This window comes from Oncorhynchus masou, chromosome 17, assembly GCF_036934945.1.
Source record: "Oncorhynchus masou masou isolate Uvic2021 chromosome 17, UVic_Omas_1.1, whole genome shotgun sequence".
NCBI lineage: Eukaryota > Metazoa > Chordata > Actinopteri > Salmoniformes > Salmonidae > Oncorhynchus > Oncorhynchus masou.
The window spans coordinates 18367850-18394723 of NC_088228.1; the positions used below are offsets into that span (position 1 = coordinate 18367850).

At 41.8% G+C, this 26874-nt stretch overlaps 2 protein-coding genes across 9 annotated transcripts in view; both read right to left on the bottom strand.

Annotated features, from left to right (window-relative positions):
* The window catches only part of LOC135558638 (enhancer of polycomb homolog 1-like), a 48275-nt gene extending 28958 nt beyond the window's left edge, over positions 1 to 19317 (bottom strand). The window contains exons 1-3 of one of the 4 annotated variants that reach the window (XM_064992592.1): positions 19039 to 19317; positions 17412 to 17504; positions 16501 to 17025 (exon numbers count right to left, since the gene is read on the bottom strand). Coding sequence is in view for 1 of the 4 variants with exons in the window: in XM_064992591.1 (XP_064848663.1) it covers positions 14900 to 15052 (153 nt within the window). In the remaining 3 variants the exon portion in view is untranslated. Of the gene's footprint in view, positions 1 to 14899; positions 15323 to 16500; positions 17026 to 17411; positions 17505 to 19038 lie in introns of those variants that run through there. The other 3 variants (XM_064992593.1, XM_064992591.1, XM_064992594.1) reach the window with 3 other exon arrangements.
* A 3308-nt stretch (positions 19318 to 22625) lies between these two features.
* LOC135558639 (integrin beta-1-like) overlaps positions 22626 to 26874 on the bottom strand; it is a 41944-nt gene continuing 37695 nt past the window's right edge. For all 5 annotated transcript variants that reach the window (XM_064992596.1, XM_064992595.1, XM_064992597.1 and 2 more), the window contains exons 13-15: positions 26550 to 26785; positions 25923 to 26089; positions 22626 to 24068 (exon numbers count right to left, since the gene is read on the bottom strand). In XM_064992596.1, the coding sequence (XP_064848668.1) occupies positions 24003 to 24068; positions 25923 to 26089; positions 26550 to 26785 (469 nt within the window). In that variant the 3' untranslated portion in view covers positions 22626 to 24002. The remainder of the gene's footprint in view (positions 24069 to 25922; positions 26090 to 26549; positions 26786 to 26874) is intronic.

Consider the following 26874-nt stretch of genomic DNA (forward strand, 5'->3'; position numbering starts at 1 on the left):
TATGTTTTAGACCCCATCATAGCACTGCTCCTAGACCTTATTGCTGCTTTTGATACCACTGATCACCACATTATTTGAGAGATTGGAAACCCAAATTTCGCTGAAACACAGTGAAGCCCGAAAATTGCCCTCCCTGGAAGCCTGTGTTTTAGACATGTGGATGGCGGCAAGTGTTCTACTTCTAAACTCAGAGACAAAATAGATTCTTGTTCTAGGTCCCAAGAAAAAGATCTTCTGTTGAATCTGACAATTAATCTTACTTTCTGATTTTTTGCAATGTTACTCTGGACGTTGATCTCTTTTGACGAACATATCAAGACTGTTTCAAGGACAGCTTTTTTCCCCCCATTACATAACATTGCAAAAAGCAGAAACGTTGTCCAAAAACAATGCAGAAAAATAATCCATGTTTTTGTTACTTCTAGGTTAGACTACTGCAATGCTCTACTTTCCGGCTACCCGGATAAAGCATTATATACACTTCAGTTAGTGCTAAACACGGCTGATAGAATCTTGACCAGAACCCTCAAAAATGTGATCATATTACTCCAGTGCTAGCCTCTCTACACTGGCTTCCTGTTAAGGCAAGGGCTGATTAAGCTTTTACTGCTAACCTTCAAAGCATTACACGAGCTTGCTCCTACCGGTATTTCCGATTTGGTCCTGCCGTACATACCTACACGTACGCTACGGTAACAAGCCGCCCGGCCTCTTTACGGTCCCTAGAACTTCTAAGCAAATAGCTGGAGGCAGGGCTTTCTCCTACAGAGCTCTATTTTTATGGAATGGTCTGCCTATCTATGTGAGACGCAGACTAGGTCTCAACCTTCAAGTCTTTATTGAAGACTCATCTCTTCAGTCGGTCCTATGATTGAGTGTAGTCTGGCCCAGGAGTGTGAAGGTGAACGGAAAGGCACTGGAGCAACGAAACGCCCTTGCCGTCTCTGCCTGGCTGGTTCCCCTCTCCACTGGGATTCTCTGCCTCTAAACCTATTACAGGGGCTGAGTCATTGGTGCTCTTCCATGCTGTCCCTAGGAGGGGTGCATCACTTGAGTGGGTTGAGTCACTGACGTAATCTTCCTGTTTGGGTTGGCGCCCCCCCTTGGGTTGTGCCGTGGGGGAGATCTCTGTGGGCTAGACTCGGCCATGTCTCAGGATGGTAAGTTGGTGGTTGAAGATATTCCTCTAGTGGTGCGGGGGCTGTGCTTTAGCAAAGTGGGTGGTGTTATATCCTGCCTATTTGGCCCTGTCCGGGGGTATCGTCAGACAGAGCCACAGTGTCTCCCGACCCCTCCTGTCTCAGCTTCCAGTATTTATGATGTGGCAGTTTGTGTGTCGGGGGGCTAGTGTAAGTCTGTTATATCTGGAGTATTTCTCCTGTCTTATCCGGTATCCTGTGTGAATTTAAGTATGCTCTCTATTTCTCTTTCGTTCTCCCTTAACCGGAGGACCTGAACCCTAGGACCATGCCTCAGGACAACCTGGCCTGATGACTCCTTGCTGTCCCCAGTCCACCTGGCCGTGCTGCTAGTCCAGTTACAACTGTTCTGCCTGCGGCTATGGAACCCTGACCTGTTCACCAGACGGGCTACCTGTCCCCAGACCTGCTGTTTTCAACTCTAGAGACAGCAGGAGCGGTAGAGCTACTCTGAATGACCGGCTATGAAAAGCCAACTGACATTTACCCCTGAGGTGCTGACCTGTTGCACCATCTACAATCACTGTAATTATTATTATTATTATTATTATGACCCTGCAGGTCATTATGAACATCTTGGCCATGTTCTGTAATAATCTCCACCCGGCACAGCCAGAAAAGGACTGGCCACCTCTCATAGCTTGGTTCCTCTAGGTTACGACCTAGGTTCTGGCCTTTCCAGGGTCTTTTTCCATGTCACCGTGCTTCTACACCTGTATTGCTTGCGGTTTTAGGCTGGGTTTCTGTACAGCACTTTGTGACATCAGCTGATGTAAAAAAGGGCTTCAAAAATACATTTGATTGATGTCAAAGTGGAATTATATTAACAAAAAAATAATAAAAAGCTGAAATGTGTTGAGTCAATAAGTATTCAACCCCTTTGATATGGCAAGCACCAACAAGTTCAGAAGTAAACATTTGCTTAACTCACATAAATTGTGTCGACTCACCTTGTGTGCAATTATAGTATTTATCATGATTTGAATGACTACTTTATCGCTGTACCCCACATACAATTCTTTAAAAAAGGTCCCTCAGTCAAGCAGTGAATTTCAAACAGTCAACCAAAGACATTTCCCGATGCCTCACGAAGGGGCCCTATTGGAAGATAGTTTAAAATAAAAAAGTTGAAATTGAAAATCATGGAGAAGTTATTCATTACACTTGGTGTATGAATACACACAGCCAATACAAAGACACAGGCATTCATACTAACTTAGTTGCCGGAGGGGAAGGAAACCGCTCAGGAATTTCATCATGAGGCCAATGGTGACTTTAGATCTAATAAGACTAGATTAGTTTTACTGTGGGAGGTCGGACAATGTAATTATGTACACGAGCATAAAAACGCCATCATTAGTCCTGTCCAAATCTGCAGTGGCAGAAATTTTTACATGGGAGAGTAACAAATCCAGCCAGTATAACCTACTGTTTATTGGAAAAAGCCACTGTCCTCTGATAATACTAGCCATGTGCAAATCGACATCCCTGTGTTTAGAAAGTATGTCTTGAGTTTGACAGGGTTGCTCACAGTTTGAGCAAGAAAACTGATTCGATAAATTGAACAAAGTGCTACGCACAGACTATACAGTGCATTCGGAAATGATTCAGACCACTTAATCTTTAAAAAAAGTTAGGTCACAGCCTTGTTTTTTCCACCCTCATCTACACACAATACCCCATAATGACAAAGCAAAGACATTTTTATTAGCAAACATTTCTAAAAAAACCTATCACATTTACATAAGTATTCAGAACAATTAAATAAGTACTTTGTTGAAGCACCTTTGGCAGTGTTCATAGCCCCGAGGAGTCTTAGGTATGACGCAACAAGCTTGGCACACCTGTATTTGGGGAGTTTCTCCCATTCTTCTCTGCAGATCCTCTTCAGGCTCCGTCAGGTTGGATGGGGAGTGCTGCTGCACAGCAATTTTCAGGACTCTCCAGAGATGTTCGATCAGGTTCAAGTCCGGGCTCTGGCTGGGCCACTCAAGGACATTGAGACTTGCCCCGAAGCCACTCCTGCGTTGTCTTGGCTGTGTGCTTACGGTCGTTGTCCTGTTGGATGGGGAACCATCACCCCAGTCTGAGGTCCTGAGCAGGTTTTCATCAAGGATCTCTGTACTTTGCTCCGTTCATCGTTGCCTCGATTCTGACTAGTCTCCCAGTCCCTGCCCAGTCTTGGCATTCAGGCCAAAGACTTCAATTTTGGTTTCATCAGACCAGTGAATCATGTTTCTCATGGCATAAGAGTCCTTTAGGTGCCGTTTGGCAAACTCCAAATGGGATGTCATGTGCCTTTTAACTGAAGAGTGGCTTCAGTCTGACCATTCTACCATAAAAATGCCTGATAGGTGGAGTTCTTCAGAGAATGTTGTCCTTGTGGAAAGTTGTCCCATCTCCACAGAGAAACTCTGGAGCTCTGTCAGTGACCATCAGGTTCTTGGTCACTTCCCTAACCAAGACCCTTCTCCCCTGATTTCTCAGTTTGTCCAGGCAGCCAGCTCTAGTTAGAGTCTTGGGGGTTCCAAACTTCTTCCATTTAAGAATGATGGAGGCCACTGTCTCCTTGGGGACCTTCAATGCTGCACAATTTTGTTGGTACCCTTCCCCAGATCTGTGTCTCAACACAATCCTGTCTCGGAGCGCTACGGACAATTCATTCGAACTTATGGCTTAGTTTTTGCTCTGTCTTCTGTGGGACCTTATATATTAGGCAGGTGTGTGCGCCTTTCCAAATCATGTCCAATCAATTTAAAATGTACCACAGGTGATCCAATCAAGTTGTAGAAACATCAAGGATGAAAAAAAATATAAACTGGATGCAACGGAGCTCAATTTCGAGTCTCATAGCAAAGGGTTTTGTTGGTCAAAAAGTTAGGATACACCTACTCATTCAAGGGTTTCTTTATTTTTACATTGTAGAATAGTGAAGATATCCAAACTATGAAATAACAAATACAATCGTGTGTTTGCCTTTGCCTGGTTGAGGGAATGCCGAGTGCGCGCAAAGCTGTCATCAAGGCAACGGGTGGCTACTTTGAAGAATCTCAAATATAAAATATTTGAGTAGTTTAACACTTTAGTTACTACTTGGATTCCTTGTTCTGTTTCCACTATTATTCTACAATGTAGAAAATAGTAAAAATTAAGAAAAACCCTTTAACTTCTTTGGGACTGAGTAGCTTGGATGAATAATATATGCTATATATGCCAGTTGCTAATATATGCATATTATTATTATTATTAACAGTTTCTAAAACTGTTTGAATGATGTCTGCGAGTATAACAGAACTCATATGGCAGGCAAAAACCTGAGAAAAATCCAACCCGGAAGTAGGAAATCTGACGTTTGTAGTTTTTCAAGTCATTGCCTATCGAATATACAGTGTCTATGGGGTCATATTGCACTTCCTAAGGCTTCCCACTAAATGTCAACAGTCTTTAGAAACTTGTTTCAGGCTTCTGCTATAAAGGAGGGGGGAATGGGAGCTAAATGAGTCAGTGGTCTGGCAGAGCGTCTCAGGCTCGTGACAGGCGGTCCCGACAGAGTTAGCTCTCGTTCCAGTGCTTTTCTACAGACAATGGAATTCTCCGGTTGGAACATTATTGAAGTTATGTTAAAAACATCCTAAAGATTGATTCCATACATCGTTTGACATGTTTCTATGACCTGTAATGGAACTGTTTTTGTCTGGACGTAGTGCTCGCGCCTCATGAAGATGGATTACTGGGCTGAACACACCAACAACAAGTGGCTATTTGGACATAAACGATGGACTTTATGGAACAAATCAGTCATTTATTGTCGAACTGGGATTCATGGGAGTGCATTCTGATGAAGATCGAAGGTAAGTGAATATTTATAATGTTATTTCTAACTTCTGTTGACTCCAACATGGCAGATATTTCTTTGGCTGGATTGGGCTCTGAGCGCCGTACTAAGATTATGCTTTTTCCGTAAAGTTTTTTAAAAATCTGAAAAGCGGTTGCATTAAGGAGAATTGGATCTAAAAATTCCATGCATAACACGTGTATCTTTTAGCAATGTTTATTATGAGTATTTCTGGGATTTGATGTGGCTATCTGCAAAATCACCAGATGTTTTGGAATCAAAACATTACTGCACGTAATGCACCAATGTAAACAGATTTTTGGATATAAATATGCATATTATCGAACAAAACATACATGTATTGTGTAACATGATGTCCTGTGAGTGTCATCTGATGAAGATCAAAGGTTAGTGATTCATTTTCATCTCTATTTCTGTTTTTTGTGACTTCTATCTTTGGCTGGGAAAATGGTTGTGTTTTTGTGACTTGGCGCTGACCTAACATAATCATATGTTGTGCTTTCGCTGTAAAGCATTTTTGAAATCGGACACGATGGATAGATTAACAAGGAGTTTTTCATTTGCTGTATTGTTAATGTGTGAAAGTTAGGTATTTCTAAAAAATATTTTTGAATTTCGCGCGCTGCCTTTACAGCGGAATATTGTCGAGGGGTTCCGCTAGATTTCCACGTTTAACATTTTACTTCATATTATGAGGCACGTCTTATCTTGCTTTAAGGTGGCCTAGCAAAAACCCGACAATAGAAACGTGGAACCAATTCTATTATGCCATTGAAAAAAGTAGCCCATTTCTCTCATGTTCTATTGTTTTTTTTTTTCAAATCAACTCGTTCAGAAGTCAGTGGCACAATCCTAGTCATATTAGCAACCCATCCGAATTGTTGAATATTCAGATGTCCCCTCTTATTTCTCATGGATATTTTAATCTCTGTCACATGAATCCACTCGTATGTGGGGTGAGCTTTTGGAAACTGTTTTCCCGCTAATTGCATTACGGAACAAACATCTGCGCGCAGCCTACTGCCAGGTGTGCATTACTATGCTTATGTGAAGAAATAATAGCACATGAACACTAAACCAAATGTTCTGGTCTGCTGCATCAGCCTGCTTTTCAAAAGTGTATTTTTTTAATATACTGGTTGTATGAATTTGGGCACCATTGTCCCAATTGTTCTACTATGGGGGAATAGTAGATTGAATTAAGCTAGTGATTTTGCTGTTAGTTACTTGTCTTGTTGGCTGAGGAAAAGTAAATGGACAGTTATTTTATCTTCAAAGTGTGCATCATAAATTCAGCAAGGATGAAAACCGTTGGAACCATGCTCCCACCCATACAGTACATCTACTCAAAACAGTGTCTGAGGAAAGCACACAGCATCAAGGACCCCACACAGTTCTTCTCTCCCTTATCAGTTGGTCGGACAGTATCGGAGTGGGAGTTCTGATAGAAATTAGGGGTGCACGATATATCTGTAAGCATATCGTAAATCGGCAAATATTAGCTACAAATTCCAATATCGGCATAGGCCCGACTAGTTTAACGGCGATGTGCAAAACCGATGTCAAAGCTCCTGTGCATACCTATATAACGTAGGTAGATGATGTAATGATGCTACGATAAAGCACTACACGTACAACCGCCCACTGTATGCTGTGTGGATCGAGCAGTCATTAGAAAGAGTAAGAACATTTCAGCGAGACAATGCAAAGGCAAAATCCATTAACGCCAAGATAATGTAATTCTTTGCCCTTGACAATCAACAGTTCTGTCGTGGATGATGTTGGCTATCGCCGACTGGTCGAGCACCGGTACACACTACCAAGTCGGCGCTATTTTTCAAATGTTGCCATACCGGAGTTCAGACAGTATTGTTGAAACGCACATCTATGAGTTAAAGACCCCAGCCACGCCAGTCAGACTGTTCTCTCTACTACCGCATGGCAAGCAGTACCGGAGTGGCCAAGTCTAGGACAAAAAGGCTTCTCAACAGTTTTTACCCCCAAGCCATAAGACTCCTGAACAGGTAACCAAATGGTTAACCGGACTATTTTCATTGTGTGCCCCACACCACCACCACCACTGCTCTTTTACGCTGCTGCAACTCCCTGTTTATCATATATGCATAGTCACTAACTATACATTCATGTACATACTACCTAAATTGCCCAACAAACCAGTGCTCCCGCACATTGGCTAACCGGGCTATCTGCATTGTGTCCCACCACCCGCCAATCCCTCTTTTTACACTTCTGCTACTCTCTGTTCATCATACATGCACAGTCACTTTAACAATACCTACATGTACATACAACCCCAATAAGCCTGACTAACAGGTGTCTGTATATAGCCTTGCTACTCTTTTTTTCAAATGTATTTTTTCTGTTGTTTTAGTTCTTTACTTACCTACACACACCTTTTTCCCTCCGCACCATTGGTTAGAGCCTGTAAGTAAGCATTTCACCGGTTGTATTCGGCGCACGTGACAAAATTTGATTTACTTGCTACGGGCGTCACTGCTATTAGCTTCACGACTGACATTTGGACCAGCGATGTCAGCCCCATGAGCATGCTGAGTCTGACAGCACAGTGGTTCTACTAGGATTTCGTACTGGAGAAAGCCGTATTGCATGCTCAAGAAAGCAATGAACTTTATTTCCAAACTTATTGCACAAGTTGACTGCAGGTACTTAAAAAGTATTTACAAATATTAAAATGTATTAAAACAACTTCAGAAATAGTTTCAACAGTATTGAAAAAGCATTGCGGCTTTATCGAAATACCCCGGTAAACTGCCCAAGCCTACTCATTATACATTACACCCCATCCCCAAAAATTGGACTATAAACTGTGCCTTCCTGTGTTATACTTATGATAAAATGTTTATTATATTCTTTAATTTAAGTACGTATTCTTATCGTTTATTGTGGTTGCATTGTCGAGAAGGAACCTGCAAGTAAGCATTTTGATGGACAATGTATAACATGCACCGTACCCCGTGTATACGACAAATAAAACTTGAAACGCTGCTGCATCCTCGAGTTGCATGTTCTTTTAAGATGAATTACCATCATCTGAATAGGATTTCGGTCATCCTGAGGAAAAGTGCCGGGAGGGTACTGACAGTAGTAAAACTAACGGGCCTCTGGCTCTCAGACCTGGGCATTGTGCCATTGGCAGCCTGTCAAGACAGCAGAAGCACAGCGTGGTCCCAGGTTTGTACATATAATATCTCCGGAGTGTGTGATTATGGTTTCACTGTGCCGCTCGCCACAGCTCTACTCTGGGGTCCCTAGCAAGCTTCAACTAGGGCCCAAGCCTCTGGTCAAAAGTAGTGCACTATAAGGAATAGAGTGCCATTTGGGATGAAGCCATAGTTAGTCCCCTCCAGGATTCCACGATTGATCAACAATTCCCTGCATATACACTAAGTACACCTGCTCTTTCCATGAGACTGACCAGGTCTGATCCCTTATTAATTCCACTTCAAAAATCAGTGTAGTTGAATGGGAGACCAGTTTTTAATCCTTGAGACAATAGACATGGATTATGTCTTTTCAATGATAGTGAAAGTCACATGTAAGTGTCAAGTGTAGACAACCAGAGGGTGAATGGGCAAGACAAAAGATTTAAGTGCCTTTGAATGGTGTATGGAAGTAGGTGACAGGCACACCGGTTTGTGTCAAGAACTGCAACGCTGCTGGGTTTTCACACAACGGTTTCCAGTGTGTATCAAGAATGGTCCACCACCCAAAGGACATCCAGCTAACATTATAACTGTGGGAAGCATTGGCGTCAACATGGGCCAGCATCGCTGTGGAACGCTTTCGACAGCTAGTAGATGCCATGCCCTGACGAATTTAAGCTGTTGAGGGGGAAAAAGGGGCAGGGTGCAACTCAATATTAGGAAGGTGTTCGTAATGTTTGGTATACTCAGTGTAGAGTGGTGAGGTGGTGTTTACCGTGTCCAGAAGAGACTTCATCATTCATTTTCTGTATTCAGGGTTCACTCAAACATCATTTTAAGCTTTGTTTTACTGACAGTTATAGCTGATATTGGGATTGTATATCAATTCGCACTCAAATAAGCATTCTGATTTATTTGTTTCAGTCTCTGAATTGTTTAATCAAACTTTGCTGCTGTCTCCTGATAGCAGGGCATAAAAAGTACAGTCAAGTCTCCTAAATTAGCCTAGTCCAAGCTTGTTTGACAACTTTGCTAGCGCTAGTTGTCAAACTTCATAAATACTACAACTTCAAAACTCCTTTGCTAGTTCTACAGTTATGTAACTCAAATTCACTGGAAAGAAACTTAATTATTTGTTTCGTAATTCTGTTGTATGGTAATGACTGGTTTGAGATATGTCGGAAGACTACAGCGGCAAAGGATATCATGGATGTTTGCTGGATGTTTTTGACTTGGAACTGTGACAACAGGCAGCCTCTCCCCGCTTGGCCTGATGTGATATGTAGTGATTTTGCCAATATAGCCAGAGAGAGATATAGTTATAGCCAGAGAGAGAGATTTTTTTTAAATAAATAAATATATATATAAATAAATAAATAAATATATATATATATATATATATATATATACAAATAAATAAATAAATAAATAAATAAATATATATACACACAGTCTTGTACCCTTAACGTTTTAAAACTTAATGTTGTATTTGTTGATTAAAATCAGACTTTATTAATATAATGAGTAATCCAGGAATGTCACGGGTTAATTGACACAAGAAAACAGCAACTCTACAGAGCATGACTACAATGAATGGCTAAATTACTTCTGGACACAAAGTGTACAACAGAGCTCCTACTCCTCACCACACTATTACGAGGGCTCGCAAATTTGACCAATCACCACAGAATTTCCTCTTAAAACAACCAAAATCATAATAATACCAATAACCTTCAACATTCCATGACAATCACAGCCCTAGTTGTATATGCCAAATAAAGTGAGCTTCCCTCTAGGCTTGGGCAGCATACGGGTATTTGGAAAAAGCCACGGGACGTTTTTTCAATACCGTCAAAACTTGGTCTTTCAATAACTTTTAAAATTTGTAGCTACGTAAGTTAAATACCTGCAGTCAACTTGTGCAATACGTTGGCATTCACTTCACCCGTCACATAATGACGCTTACTGTGGTTCCCCAGAACAGGTGAGCCAGTCGTGTGTTTGTAATTAGCACAACAGGAGAAAGCGAGCTGGTGAGTCTGTAAGTGTTCTTTATCTATCAGCGAGTGTCTGTTATGCAGCTCACATGAGGTGATGAAGTCACACCTGTATGCAATTCACTACTAAATGTTTGCCATCAGATATCTTATGACTTTCTGCCAGAAATCAAAGAGCTCTGGATGAGTTCGGTACAGTTGCCATTTTTCCCCCAGTGCTTCCTAGAGTTTCTTCCCCTTCTCTGTTCTTCTCCCATCTGCTCCGTGTACACATAATGCTCTCCCTTCAGAAATGCATGCGTCACAACTATGTTTATTAGGCACAAATTCCCTTGTAAAATGTCCACTCACCGAAAATAATATTCGGTAGCTACTAGCTATGCTTATATAACTTTATGAGCATGATTTAGCTGTTTACTCCTGCATTTTTTGTGACCCTTGTGTGCCATGCTGGTAATACCATAAATCCAGGGATGAGAGAAAGACGATATGAAAATCTAGATTCCCGCCCTAACCTACTTCTCTCTAGTTGCAAAGGGTTGGCGGTAGCGTAGGTGAAGAGGAACAGAACCCTTCCCATACAAAGCAACGAACACCATCACTGCTGCCCAACCCAGAATATTAGTAATCCTACATGGACAGAGTCACCTGCAGGTTTGCCTTGGCTACAGCACACACAGAGGCTAAATCGATGCCTTAAGTACACACTACAGAAACCTTTGGCTACATCCCGATTCTCCACCCTTCTACCAAAGACTGCAATTGCACACTCTCAGTCATGGTATCTTCCTCCAGCCAATTGGTACTACGTTAAATACATGACTGGGAGTGTAGACTTTGGGAAAAGCGTGGAGAATTGTGATGCAACCTTACTCTTCCCAAGGGCTGAGAATAGTGCATTTCCCAGCAAGTTTGTTCCTACATTACAATAGATATGTGGTTTGCATAGAAATCAATAGACTGTTAGCCTTCTCCAAGGCTTGCTAAGAAAATTGTTGACAACCAATTACATTTTCAGTAGTCTGGAATCGGCTCCAAAGGCCAGCTCCAATATAGGCTATGCAGCTTCTAGACACTTCAGTATTTTCAGTTTCCATTGCATTCATTCAAAGCCTTGACCAGAGCTCTGGTCAAAAGTAGTGCACTATATAGGGAATAAGATGCCATTTCAGACACAGCCCTTCACTTTGTCCCTTCCATACTTGTGTACTTGCATAACTTTGCATGAGGTTTTTTCCCCAGTGAGCATAGCATGAGCAAGCTGATTATTCTCCTCTATAAGATGTTTTATATTGGCTGCAGCATTGGGGGAGGTGGGGGGAGAAGTACACTTGCTGCCAAACGTAAGGACATGTCCGAAACGGCGGTGACTACTAAGCATTTTCTTTACCTTCGTTTTGGGCTGGATTTGTCAATGCGTCGTTCATATATGCATAATCTTTGATCAGAATGACTGTTTTACCTCCACCACAAAATCCCTAGTTTGAAAGCAACCATTTTTCTGGAAGCTGTGCTGCACCATGTTCCCCCATGTGTGCCAGTCTCCTAACAATTGGAGTTGAACCAATGAGCTTCAGCCCCTGGCCATGAGTGACAGCTAGCAAGATGCACCCACCACAGCAGAGCAATGATGTGGTGCACATATTTTACATAGTAGGTAGCCTAGTGGTTAAGTGTGTTGGGCCAGTAACCCAAAAATCTGCCGTTTTGCCCTTGGGCAAGGCAGTTAACCCTCAACAACAACTACTCCCTGGGAGCTGATGACATGGATGACGATTAAGACAACCCCCACAAGTCTGACTGAGGGGTTGCGTTAGATGCAGAAGACACATTTCAGTTGAATGCGTTCAGTTGTGTAACTGGCTAGGTATCCCTCTTTCCACCTAGCATTCCATTTTCAAGGACCACTTTTGGCTTGTGAGCACTACTTTAAAATCTACTGGCTAAAAAGTACCAGAGAATACATTTTATCAAAACACTCCCTTGGTATAGGCTACTTCCCTAGCGATGGCAATGGGCTAGCAGATGATAAACTGACTGAACCATCCGTCTCTTCCTCCTCTAGACCACAACAGTCTATCTAGAAATAGGCTATCCCTTAAAATGTGTATCGATTGCTGTCAGGTCTGCTCTGGGGGCCCACGGCTGCTCCTCTTGTCCTTCTGCCTACCAGGGAGCTACAGTTCCAGCCGTTGTAAATGTCACTTAACATGGCCTGCCACAGGGGGCAGGGACTGAATGACAGGGCCACGGAGAATCAGAACGTCTAGAGAGTAGAATTCATAACTTGACTACTGTTAGACTCTGGATGAGTACCAAAACAAAATGGACCCTGGTGAAAAGTAGTGCACTGTATAGGGTGCCATTAGGGATACACACAGAGCATGTCTGGAGAGAAGAACTGGTTATGTAACTCCACTACTGCGAGACTAAGAAGTGGTCTACACAGCTACTTCTATAAATTGTTCCCTGAAACCATCTGGGGACATATATAATGCACGTCTCAGGGTAGGAGTGCTGATAGCGGCAGGTCCCTTTCAGTCCAAGTAATCTTATTCATTGTGATCTACAAGGAAAAACGCATCCCAAATCAGCCTTTCTACTCTTGATAAATACAGCCCCTGTGCTAATCTCACCAAGGCTCAACACCTCTATGAGGGGAAGATGATATGTCGCTGAATCCCAAAGTGCAGCCATTTCCCCTATGTAGTGTAGTACTTCTGACCAGAGCTCTATGGGCCTTGGTCAAAAGAAGTGCACTACATAGTGAGTAGGTTGCTATTTGTGGCAAAAACCATCTGGCTCTCTCAAAGGATAACAGGTCATAGATTGTCACGCATTCGTGGTGAAACCATTTATCACCTGATTTCAGCTGTATCACAGCAGAGTTTTGGGTCAGGTAGGCTAGCCCATCACGCAACACATTACAGGTGAATGCGGTCACAGCAGTGAGAAACTGGTTGACTGCCAACATGTGTGTGTTCAAGGAAAACTGGCACTCAGACAAAACATATCCCTCCAATTCCCTCTGCATCATGTCTCAGACATTGTGACAGTGAGTTCACCCAACAAACACTGGCTTTGTGGACTGACACAGTTAACCGTTATAAAAAGTTGAGCAGCCAGGTTGAAAAATAAGTCTAATGAGCAATCAATTGGAATAAGGCACACGCATAGCGCAAGCCAGAACGTCAATTCCCCCACCCAAAACATCCATTAAAAACTACTTTGTGACATAAGGTGGATACCATGCTTATCTCATTTCCCATGCCAGTCACTGAGAAGCTGTCTGTTGCCAGACAGCTCCCCTTTGACAGGGTGCTCAGAATACTGCATAAATAAACAGACCACTCCGATTGTTATGTGCCTCTATTATGCAACACAGTACATAAGAATGGAGTGGAGGCTTCTTTGTGAAGAGGCCCACTGCTGGGACTCCTGCTGTGAGCCTCAGAGCATTAAGATACATTGTGTCACAGAGGAATGTCAAGAAGACATGTCCTGGCCTAGCCATAAATAAATCAACACATTCAAGTCGGAATGTGCAATTAAAGTAGTCCTCCAGCGATAAAATAAAAAAATGTTTTAAATAAAACTTCAGTTGAAGTGCGATATCCCAAGTATAAATACAGTAAAGTACACAAAGGGTGAAATAAAAAGGGTATTTTAGACAACTGGTCTGCAGGGAGTGGGAGCATCTTACCTTAGAGAAAACAGTGTAGGTAGGCAATCATTAGAAACAGGTTTCAACTGAAGCATGGCATGTATAAAATATGGAAACAATATATTTTTTTTAACTAATAAAACTACAAAGATGGCTATACAAGTTAGTGCACTGAAATGTAAACACAGACCGGTCCAAGAGACATGACAGCGGATAACAAAAAACAGAGGCTACATGTCATACTGACAGGTACAAACGTCCACATCATAACAAGGCCACGTGCCTAGCCAACACTTGCTGGGACTTGAATCCTTGAGCGTGAAGCCAAATATGAACCTAGAGGTGCCCAGCAAAATACAAAATTGTATATAGCCAACCATATGCTTATTGAAAGTAAAGCAAAACAGTGCAGCCATGAGTGATTGCCCTCATGCATTCGTTGGCGCGCTAATTTATAATGATTCAACAGATCAACCCGTGAGTCAATGCATAGGCTATTTGGAGCGCACACTTATGGTTGAAACTAAAAAAGACAGACGATCCACGCAAGGCACAAACTTTTAATCCCCCTCCACCCCAGTATCGCCATCATCCCACAGGCACAGTTGGAGGACATACACAATTTCCGATGTTTAGCTCCCCCTTGCACCCGTCCTTTGCCATTACGCCAACACAAGGCCCATCCCAAAGACAGACAACAAAATGTCGGATTGACGGGAGTCACGTGATTCCTTTGTACTTTGAAAATCATCTCAAGCGAAAACAACCAGCTAAAACCAGAATATAGTATAATATATATAACTAATAACTCGTAGTGATTTGTAAAGTGTATTAGTGTATTATTAGCATGGTATCTACATCACTTTTTCGTCGTCTTTTTGAAAATACAATTGGCAGCCATTTTGTGCAAACTTGCGCAGAAAAAAAGAGTAACACCTCTCAAAATATACAAATAAATTAACGTGTTTCTTCTCAGAATTTCGAACGATAAAACATACCGATTCCTCTTCTTTTTCCATCCCCGTCGGCATCTGCGGCACTGCCCGGTTAATAGATGCATATTCGTGCAGGTCTGGTAAATCCTCACATCGGAAGACGGGTAGTGGCTTGGACGCGTCCAGCGCCCGTGCCCGAAACGACAATTTACTCATTTTTTATAATTCGAGATGCAACATAAATCTATCCGATCTCCTAAAATTCACAACAGTCTCTTGTTGCGCTTTCATGGATGACTCTGTTGTTTTTCAGAAATCTACGGTTCGACTGGTTGAAAGCTATATTTAGGGCGTCGAACGGAGCCGGGAAGGCCCGGATCTTGGTCGCTCTCTTTCGGTCTATTTTTTCAGAGGCTTCGCTGTCTATCGGTGGTTGAGTACGCCATGGCCAACATGGCGGACATTAAAAACTCTTTATAACGCTCCGTTCGCACAGAGCAGCCCAACCCACCGATCATCGAACAGCCATTCCCACACGGTTCCGAGCGCGTGCGCGACGGTGGGGGTGGGGCGAAGCGCCCCCACAGTGCCCCAAAAGTAAACAAGTAAATAAAACAATTTGGAGAACTAGTTAGATTCTGGTTACATTTGGGATTGCAATAACAAAGGGGCATTAATACTACAGAATATTTCGCTGCATGTCCCTAATTGATTGCAAACTAAATAGCCTACATTTGCCAATTCATCATCAGTGACTAAATAATTCTGAATTGTCACAGTAACATTCTATTTATTTTAACCTTTATTTAACCAGGGAGGCCAGTTGAGAACAAGTTCTCATTTACAACTGCAACCTGGCCAAGATAAAGCAAAGCGACAAAAACAACAAAGTTACACATGGGATAAACAAACTCACAGTCAATAACACAATAGAAAAATCTATATACAGTGTGTGCAAATAAGGTAAGAGTGTACCTGGTGTATTATCATGCACATTTTTCTCCTGCTTCTGTTTTACGTGTGATTTGTACATTTAGAGGGGGTTTGCTGTATCTTGCTGATGCAGTGATCACACCTAGATCCTATATAAAATGTATAATAAAATAAAACCTTTGAGATGAAGCATGAACAACAAGTTTTTTTTTTAAATAACTATATTATAAATGTAAAATAAACCATCACTAAATAGTGATTATTCACTAAATAGTGACTAAATTACCAGTATGGTAAAAACTGAAAAGCTTCCAAAAGTATTTTCAAAGTTTAAAAAAATGTCACCTTCTTGTGATCAATCCTACAACAGTGGCCCTCTCCAACAGAACTGTGGGTCCTCTGTTTCCCACAGTAATTTTAATATTTGGAAAAATTAAGAATCTCAAAATAAAGGGTTCTGGTACCTTGAATAAGTAAGCCTTTCCAAGCCAGAGGCTCCTGCCCTATTGACCAATCTCCAGTTTCTTTAATGTATGCCCAATATTGGACTAAAAGAGCCTAACCTTACTCCTTAGTCCAAGGACCTTACAAGTTCTGTTTGGCTCTAGAAGCCAAAACAGCCAATACTCCCATCTAACATGAATCAATTCTTAATAACGATATCATTCTAGAAACATAAATCCCTCTTTCATATTTCAAAATAACTTCACAAATGCAAAATACATACTTACTGTACACTGTTTTAGCTCAGTTGCAGCCGACAGTATTTTTCAATGACAACACGTTTATGGCGTCCGTCTTCCGTTTACACACTGGTCTTCGGAGGCGCAGACAGCTAATTATCCCTAGTCCACTGACTTCTGTCTGTTTCCGTAAACAAGTGCTGTAACATGGAAATATGGCTATGTGGAAACCCTAACCCAATAAAAGAAAAGGTGTGTATCAGGGCCTCCCGAGTGGCGCAGCAGTCTAAGGCACTGCATCACAATGCTAGAGGTGTCACTACAGACACGGGTTCGATCCCGGGCTGTATCACGACCAGCTGTGATGGGGAGTCCGATATGGCGGAACACAATTAGCTCAGCGTCATCTGGCTTAGGGGAGGGTTTGGCCCGGGTGGGGCTTTACTTGGCTAATCGCGCTCTAGTGACTACTTGTGGCGGGCAGGATGCCGGTCTTGTTAAGAAACGCGGTTTGGCGGGTCATGTTTCAGGGGACGCCTGACTCGACCTTCGCTTCCAGAATCCATTGGGGAGCTGCAGCAATGAGACAATATTGAAGGGGGAGATTTTAAAAATATATATTATTAAACATTGTGTATAAATTTAACCTTTTGTTTTGTGAAATGTATTTCTCTGATGTGAAAGATAAGGTCCTTACGCTTCCAAAACTGTAGCGCATGCGTGTTAATGTTCAGACCGAGCGTCACGGCTCTTAACAAAAAACTCCCTTGTACAGAAGATGCCTTGGTCCAAATGACTGGCGTGTAATTTAATGGATCTGAGAGTCATGATCACAGCGTACTGCTGGAAAGTATGCTAGTCTGTCACAGGGCCTTAACCCTATAACTCCTTAATGCTGAATGGCAAGCAGAGGCATCTGGTGCTAAAGCCCATATTATAAAAACATTATCTGGGCTTACCTATAGTAATGGCAGACATCGGGTCTAGCCAGGATCCAAGAGTTGTAGATTCCACCCCGGGTAATCCATTTCAAAAGAGAGCATTATTGGGATCTGAATGGGAATAAAAAACACATGAGTTATAATTTCTTTGAGTGTTGGTAATTATAGGGGTCATCATGTTGGTAGGATGGGACTGGGACAGCGATTCCAATTGCAAAGAGCAACTTAAATCAAAATGTGCCTCAGAGTAGGAGTGCTGATCAAGAATCCCCCCCCCCATATCATCATGATCTAAAAGGCTAAACTGATCCTAAAATCATCACTCCTTCACCGACATCCTTTAATACAGGCCCAGGACAAGTATAGTGTTTAGTCTCTGACATGCAGGGGTTAGGAGTAGCTTGAGCAAGCCACTCCACAGGTGTATTATGTTAATTACCATCATTCCAAACAACTTGGCATTGGTCATCACAGATTCCTTCAGTCGAATTTCAACTACTAAGGGTGCGTTCATAAATTCACTCTGGCTATCTACTCCAATTTCAGACAAGTGTACCAGAGCTCAGAATAACTAAGGAATTTACAAATGCTCAACACCTGTTAAATACAGCAGGTGTCAATAAAATTCTGCAAAAACACATAATTAAATTGTCAGCAGCAAAATTAGTCACCAATGTTCTGGATAACAAAAAACAGGAGGCTGCTGAGGGGAGGACAGCTCGTAATGGCTGGAATAGAGTCAATGGAATTGTATCAAACATGTCAAAGACATGGTTTCCATGTGGTTGATCCCACTCCATTGACTCCATTCCAGCCATGATTGTAAGCAGTCCTCCTCTCAGCAACCTCCACTGATAAAAACAGCCTAACCAGCACTGCTAGGGCGAGATGTTCTCATTTTGTGTCTGGAAGTAGCTAGCCAACTAGCTTGACTGCTGTTGTGAGGTCAGAACGCTCGGATCAACCTTACTCCTCAGTCTGACCTTCCAGTGTGTGCGTTCTGAATTTACGAACACCTCGAGCGCATTCTGGCACTGCAGATCGAATTTACAAACACACCCTAAATCTGAATGTGTGCAGTTCCTTTTTAGATCACTGGTAGTTGGCTGGCAGTGTTTAGCTATCAAATGCCTTCCTTGATGGCATTAACGTAAACTAGTTAGCTATAACGTGACATTCAAATTAACGTTAGTGGTTATAAAACGTATTAGCCAATTTACAACGGTACTGCCCAGTTGAGACATCAGAATTTAGTATGACACTTTCTGGAAATGACCGTAACGTTAGCTGGCTGACCTTTTTTCCACACAATACAAAAAAACACTTTGTTTTACATTTCGCACGTCAGAACGAACCACCTTTGAAAGCCAATGACAAGTTACAACACAATCGCAAGCCAAACAATAGAACACAGTTTTACTTAGCTAGACAAAAACAATGACGTCAGCTAACTAGCTAGCTAACAATGAAGCTGTCTCGCGACTGTAACGTTAGCCAACCACCGATGTCACGTCGATCAGCAAGCCAACTTGCCATTCGATTAAATTGTAATAACTGTAACTACCCATCTTGCAAACAAACCGATTTTCACGAGACTGTTTTGATCAGTAAATTGATGAAGTCAAAGATATCAGAAAAAACGTACCATTACATTTACTCCAGGATGGGTGATAACATTTCTGATGATCATGAGATTGAATCCCCAAATGGCCAGACGGCATAAGTGAAACGTAGCAAACAGTATCGTCAAAAAATATCAATGGAGTTGTTAGGAAAATACTATTTTCTTTCAACTGATTTTCGTATCGGAAAGCCTCCGCCGAACTAATCCGTTGTTGAAATCGGGATATTACAAGGTTAATTTTAAAGAAGATTAGCTAGCTATCAAAACTAGCTGGCTAACGAATAGGAGAAGATAACTGTCTTGTTGGGGGTTAACAACTTTGCAACAAAAGACGTATCCTGATTGGCCAGCGGCTAGCACCAATCACCTGTAGAGCGCGCTGTGTTGATGAGCTCAAATCCCAAAAGAAGAATGTTCCATCTGTTGTAGCTACATAGTATAGTGAACACGAGTCCTCTATCTATGTGATTACCTTGGGAATGGACTACCTAACGGACACATAAATAATAGACGCATCGAAAAGCAGTCTTTTTCAATTGCATTGTTGCCTGCTGGTGCCTGACTTCATTCAGGTACACTGTACACTACTTACCTCTTCACATAAATCAGTGAATATTACCTGGGATTTACATTTTATGTGATGGAACTATTTAAAAAAAAAAATTCAACCAGGAAGACCCATTGTAGACATTTTCCTAACACTTTCAACCAAAACTAATTTAAACTATTGGGCTTTCTCCCAACCGACATTGGAGTGCAGGTCCCTCAAACCCATTTAATAGAACGCTGTGCCTCCAACTCCTGATAGCAATGTTCAGCACCACTGTATCCTGTGGAATGCCCTTGTTCACCTCAAGCATCCAGTGGTGTAAAAAGTATCCAATTATCACGCTTGAGTAAAAGTAAAAATACCTTACCAGAAAATGACTCAAGTGAAAGTCACCCAATAAAATACTACTTGATTGAAAGTCTAAAAGTATTCTGTTTTAAATATACTAACAGTTGAAGTTGGAAGTCTACATACACCTTAGCCAAATACATTTAAACTCAATTTTTCACAATTCCTGACAATGAATCCTAGTTTAAAAAAAGTCCCTGTCTTAGGTCAGGTAGGATCACCACTTTATTTTAAAAATGTGAAATGTCAGAATAATAGTAGAGAGAAGGATTTATTTCAGCTTTTATTTCATCACATTCCCAGTGGGTCAGAGGTTTCAATACACTCAATTAGTATTTGGTAACATTGCTTTTAAATTGTTTAACTTGGGTCAAACATTTTGGTTAGCCTTCCACAGCTTCCCACAATAAGTTGGGTGAATTTTGTCCAATTCCTTCTGACAGAGCTGGTGTAACTGAGTCAGGTTTGTAAGCCTCCTTGCTCGCACACTTTTTCAGTTCTGCCCACAAATATTCTATATGATTGAGGTCAGGGATTTGTGATGGCCACTCCAATACCTCAACTTTGTTGTCCTTAAGCCATTTTGCCACAACTTTGGAAGTATGCTTGGGGTCATTGTCCATTTGGAAGACCCATTTGCAACCAAGCTTTAAATTCCTGACTGATGTCTTGAGATGTTGCTTCAATATATCAACATCATTTTCCATCCCTCATGATGCCATCTATTTCAAAGTGTACCATACCCTCCTGCAGTAATGCACCCCCACAACATGATGCTGCCACCCCTGTGCTTCTTGGTTGGGATGGTGTCCTTCGGCTTGCAAGCCTGCCCCTTTTTCCGCCTAACATAACGATGGTCATTATGGCCAAGCAGTTCTATTTTTGTTTCATCAGACCAGAGGACATTTCTCCAAAAAGTACGATATTTGTCCCCATGTGCAGTTGCAAACCGTAGTCTGGCTTTTTTTATGATGGTTTTGGAGCCGTGGCGTCTTCCTTGCTGAGCGGTCTTTCAGGTTATGTCAATATAGGACTCATTTTACCATGGATATAGATATTTTTGTACCCGTTTCCTACAGCATCTTCACAAGGTCCTTTGCTGTTGTTCTGGGATCGATTTGCACTTTTCACACCAAAGTACGTTCATCTCTAGGAGACAGAATGCGTCTCCTTCCTGAGCAGTATGACGGCTGCATGGTTCCATAGTGTTTATACTTGCATACTGTTGTTTGTACAGATGAACGTGGTACCTTCAGGTGTTTGGAAATTACTCCCAAGGATGAACCAGACTTGTGGAGGTCTACAATTTTTTTCTGAGGTCTTGGCAGGTTTCTTTTGATTTCCCCATGATGTCAAGCAAAGAGGCACTGACTTTGAACTTTGCCTTGAAATACTTCCACAGGTACACCTCCAATTGACCTATCAGAAGCTTCTAAAGGCATGACATCATTTTCTGGAATTTTCCAAGCTGTTTAAAGGCACAGTCAACTTAGTGTATGTAAACTTCTGACCCACTGGAATTGTGATACAGTGAATTATATGTGAAATAATCTATCTGTAAACAATTGTTGGAAAACTGACTTGTGTCATGTGTAACGGATGTGAAACGGCTAGCTTAGTTAGTGGTGCGTGCTAAATAGCGTTTCAATCAGTGACGTCACTTGCTCTGAGACCTTGAAGTAGGAGTTCCCCTTGCTCTGCAAGGGCCGCGGCTTTTGTGGAGCGATGGGTAATGATGCTTCGTGGGTGACTGTTGTTGATGTGTGCAGAGGGTCCCTGGTTCGCGCCCGGGAATGGGCGAGGGGACGGTCTAAAGTTGTACTGTTACACATGCACAAAGTAGATGTCCTAACCGACTTGCCAAAACTATAGTTTGTTAACAAGAAATTTGTGGAGAGGTTGAAAAACAAGTGTAAATGACTCCAACCTAAGTGCATGTAAACTTCTGTATGCATTATCATACTCAAACATGAGGTGATGGCGGTGGATTAATGGCACGATGTCGTCACAGTATTCTATGCATTTAAATTGCCATCGATAAAATCCAATTGTGTTTGTTGTCCATAGGTTATGCCTGCCCATACCATAACACCACCACCACCATGGGGCACTCACAATGTTAACATCAGCAAACCGCTTGCCCACACAGCGCCATACACGCTGTCTGCCATCTGCCTTCTTGTTTTAAGAGTCTTGTTTCAGTTACAGAAATTTTATTCTGAATGGCTTCTGAAAGGTACAGTTGAAACCGGGATTCCACCGTGAAGAGCACACTTCTCCAATCTGCCAGTGGCCATCGACGGTGAGGATTGCCCCACCGAAGTCAGTTACGATGCCGAACAGCAGTCAGGTCAAGACCCTTGTGATGACGACAAGCACGCAGAGCTTCCCTGAGACGTTTTCTGACTGTTTGTGCAGAAATTATTTGGTTGTGCAAACCCAGTTTCACCAGCTGCCCGGGTGGCTGGTCTCAGATGATCCCGCAGGTGAAGAAGTTGGATGTGGAGGTCCTGGGCTGGCGTGGTTACACGTGGCCTTTTATTGTTCCCAGCACAAGGTTCACCTGTGTAATGATCGTGCTGTTTAATCAGCTTCTTGATATGCCACACCTGTCAGGTGGATGGATTATCTTGGAAAAGGAGAAATGCTCACTAATAGGGATGTAACAAATTTGTGCACATTTCAAAGAAATACGCCTTTTGTGAGTATGGAAAATTTCAGGGATCTTTTATTTCAGCTCATGAAACATGGGACCAACACTTTACACGTAGCATTAATATTTTAGTTCAGTATAGTTCATAGATCAATAAGAAAGAGTTCCAATCCTCTCTTCCTTTCCCCACTTTGACCACTCCCAGACAATAACAATTCTTGCTTGAGAAATTGCTCTTCGCTAAGAAGCTATTTGTTTGTTTTTTATCATTTTAATTGAAAATCACAATCACTTAATTGTTACCCAGAAATGATTGGATATTGAGATAAACACAGCTGCATTGAACCTTTAACTGTAGAAAACATGTGGGTAGCATAAGATGGGCAGTGAGTAGAAAGCTGGATTCCCTGAACATTCCCTGGACATTGTAACCTTGGATACATTCCACTGGATTCTCTCTAAATAAAAATACCCTTTAAAAACAAAGAGCACGGCGTGTTCTTACAACTAAGTGGGATGTTTGAACTTTTACAAAGATCTGACTGACGTCATTCCCATAACACTGATGTTTATAACTGAAATGTAATTACAATTATTCAATGGAAGACGAGTTTGATCAAACCATCAAATTAGAAAAGGATTAAAGGTGAGAATGATTTGACAGCAAAAAAAAGAAAGCTGGGGCTTTAGGTTAAGTAAAAAAACATTCAGAACCCCATTCAGAATTACATTTCTGTAACTGAAACAAAATACTTAAAACGAGAAGGCAGTGAGTTATGTCATATTTGGCATTGCTATTAATGAGGAGTTTAATAGGGACCTGAGTCTTCTTTAAAACAAAACAAATGTAAACCTGAAACCCATAATACCACTACTGTACTTGATGTCATTTCATTTATAAAGATTCACAAATATCGTGACAAACCCCAAAAATGATTAAACTGATTGTTCAGGTTGAAGAAAGTCATTGAAAAGAAACATGCCTTTGCTTCCAGACCTTTTCTGTCACTAAAATATGGCTTAGACAGAATCCATTGCCTACAAACTGTACACATAACAATGTATTGCTGTCCCAATGGCCAGCTATCGCTACATATCTTGTCCAATATCGACATCCAATTTCACCCTCAAAACAGAAAGAATGGCTCCACGGTCCTTTGAAAGGCACAACCTCACCTTCAATGACCCTACCAATCCAGTGGCATAAATTCAGTTTTAAAGGATTCTCTCAAGTTCCACAAACAAGTTAAAACCCAAGTTTATACATACTGTACAATTCAAACAATGCATAGAAAAAACAGTTAGTAAAACATACTGAAATAGTGGCCAAATGCCCTGCTATTATTTGGCAACTAAAAAAACAAAGTGAACATAAAAACACCCCTCCTTCCATGTTCTTTTGCATACAGTGTTGTAATGACAGAGGAAGCTCCATCATTTGCCCTCGTATTTTGGATTGAAAACAGTTGTTACGGCACTCTTGTAGATGGGATTCACTTCCTGCAAAAGACAAGTAAAGAGAGAGAGTGAGGCAAATACATGTCTTTGTCCCAAATGTCCCAATATAGTGCTATATCTTTGACCAGAGCCCATAGGGGAATGAACAGGGTGCCATTTGGAATGTAGCCCAAAAAGAGAATAATCAGGTTGGAGCCAATTCACAAATCACAGTTTGGTTAAAATGAAATCGATCCAGAGCAGCCGCTCCATGGTTTGGACAATAAGATTTTCGACATTTTGTGAACAAAGCAGTCACATGTCCAATAATATAGCATGTTAATGGCACACACAACATGCAGTGAAATACATGTTAAACCTTAACCCATTTATTAGATGTGGTCGTCCCAATGTGAAAGACCACCGTTGATTTTTTCTTTATGTTTTATTCAAAGTTAATTTCTTAGACATATGTGTTGTTCAATTTGCCTCAGTACCATAAACCTTAAACTCACTGCTGAAATGAGAAAATGGTTCTCTTACAGCTTTTGTCTTGAAGAAGAGAATGAACATATGAGCTGAAAACGGGTGTGGAAAACACTCAAGCACAAAACACTCCAAAGGGAAAGTAAAGTGCATGCAGGAAGAAGGGAAAAGAAAGATGGGCAACACAAAATGAGTCTTATAGGACCACGACTTTACTCCCATAGCTTGGGTTCTGGAACTTATTAATAGGGCCCTTGGATATAGGATTCTCTTGCTATGGTCGATAATGAAACAAACAGGGGTTTGAGAAAAGAAAGACAAGAAAGAGCATGAAAAGAAGGTGAAGCAGTAAAAGATGACAGGATGGAAGGATGGTTTGAAACAAAGCAGAAAGTCTTAGCCACCATTACCAGGAACTGGTATAAAGTAGAATCCTCACAATTTGAAGATTGGCAAAGTATAATCCAATAAATGTTTAATATGGAAACTTGACAAATGCCTAAAAAAAAAAAAACAGTATTTGAAAGTAACTGGGAGAAATGGATATCATTCACAAACCAGGAAGACTTTATTAACTAATATCTTGTTAACAATACAACATCACAACTCTGTTTCGTTCTTTATATTATTCTGTACCTATTGGATGGCAAATTCTGTTTGTTTTAATGTATTCTTTAGTAAAAACAAATGTTTGTTTGTTTTTCTACTGTTTTTGCTAAAAAAAAGTATTAAAAAATCCAAGTTGAAGTATTTAGCCTACTAAATAGTGTACATACAGAATACAAACATATCCAACCAAAATGGTATAGCAAAAGCCATGCTCTCGAGACAGAGGTTCTGTTCCAAATAGCACCCTATTCCCATTATAGTGCACTTCCACAACTTTTGACCAAGGCCCACAAGGCTCTGTTCAAAAGTAGTGCACTCTATAGGGAATAGTGTGCCATTTGGCCGTAGACCAGAGGCTATGCTCTCTCTCAGCACACAAGTGCTCTGTCATTCTACTATGAACATGGAATACTGTTGCTATGACTTCAGAGCACACTGAGCAGCTAGATTGAGCTTCTTTTGGTAACATCAGCTTTATTACCTATTATGGACATGTAGTACTGATGAGTGGACAGATGGTGGCAGCACTGCCACCCTAGCCTAGCCTAGCCAGGGAAAGGCCCATAGAGGAAAGGTGAATAAAGTCTGTCTCAGCCTGAGCAGCATGCCAGGGCCATGTTTCTGTGCTGCAGTTGTTGGCACAGAACAGAAAGGAATGGGGAGATTGAGCCAAAGAGATAACCAAGGCACACATATAACAGTTAGTGTTCACACAGAATCCCCTCTGGCCTTCGAAGGCACTGATTTCTGCAATGTAAACAATAAAAAGCATCCACTGCAATTATTTTCTGAAAGCAAGTTTGTTGGTGTGATCCGCCTTACCGTGTCCCACTTCGCGTTCATTTTCTCCTTCTCGAACTTGGCAAATTCCCTGCGGTCATGGATGACCATGAGCAGCTTCCAGATGAGAAGGAGGGCCAGGCCGATCAGCACGATGCCCGCCACCACGCCAGCCACGATGGGGATAATGTCAGGACCCGCTGGGCACTCTGGAGTACAGAAGGGCACACACACACACACACACACACACACACACACACACACACACACACACACACACACACACACACACACACACACACACACACACACACACACACACACACACACACACACACACACACACACACACACACACACACACACACACACACACACACACACACGTGTAGAGTCAATGGCAACATTCTGCATTTACAGTTAATCACATAAAATGGACATGGGCCTACACTGTGTGTGTGGTCATTAATGGATTCTTATTCCCTTTGTAGTGCACAACTTCCTTTTGCAGTACACTACTTTTGACCAGAGACCACAGGGCCCTAGTCAAAAGGTTTGATTAGTGACACAGCCTGTAAAATGAGCCATTAGGGCAGGCTATTCTTAAAATGGATAATCAAATATTTATATTTATTTCAGAGAGTTGAGCAGCAACATCCGTCCACTCACCCAGAGTGTCGACCACGTAGACCTCCCTCTCTGTGTGGTTCCTGACGGCGTAGGTGTAGTAGAACCAGCAGTCGTTGGCGTCCCTCTCCTTACAGTGGGATAGGGGGTAGGACTGGTCGGCTGGCTGGGGCAGCTTGTCCCGGTCCTTCACTCTGATCAGGTTGAAGTAGCTGCAGTCCCTCTCACACGTGTCCTTCTTCTCTCCTGTCTCAAAGGCCCGGCACTGAACACAGTCCCTGTAGAGGACAATCATCAATCAAACAAACCTTATTGTCCCAGAGCTAAATTTGGTCTGTAACCAGGGGTAACATGATAAAAGTCCATA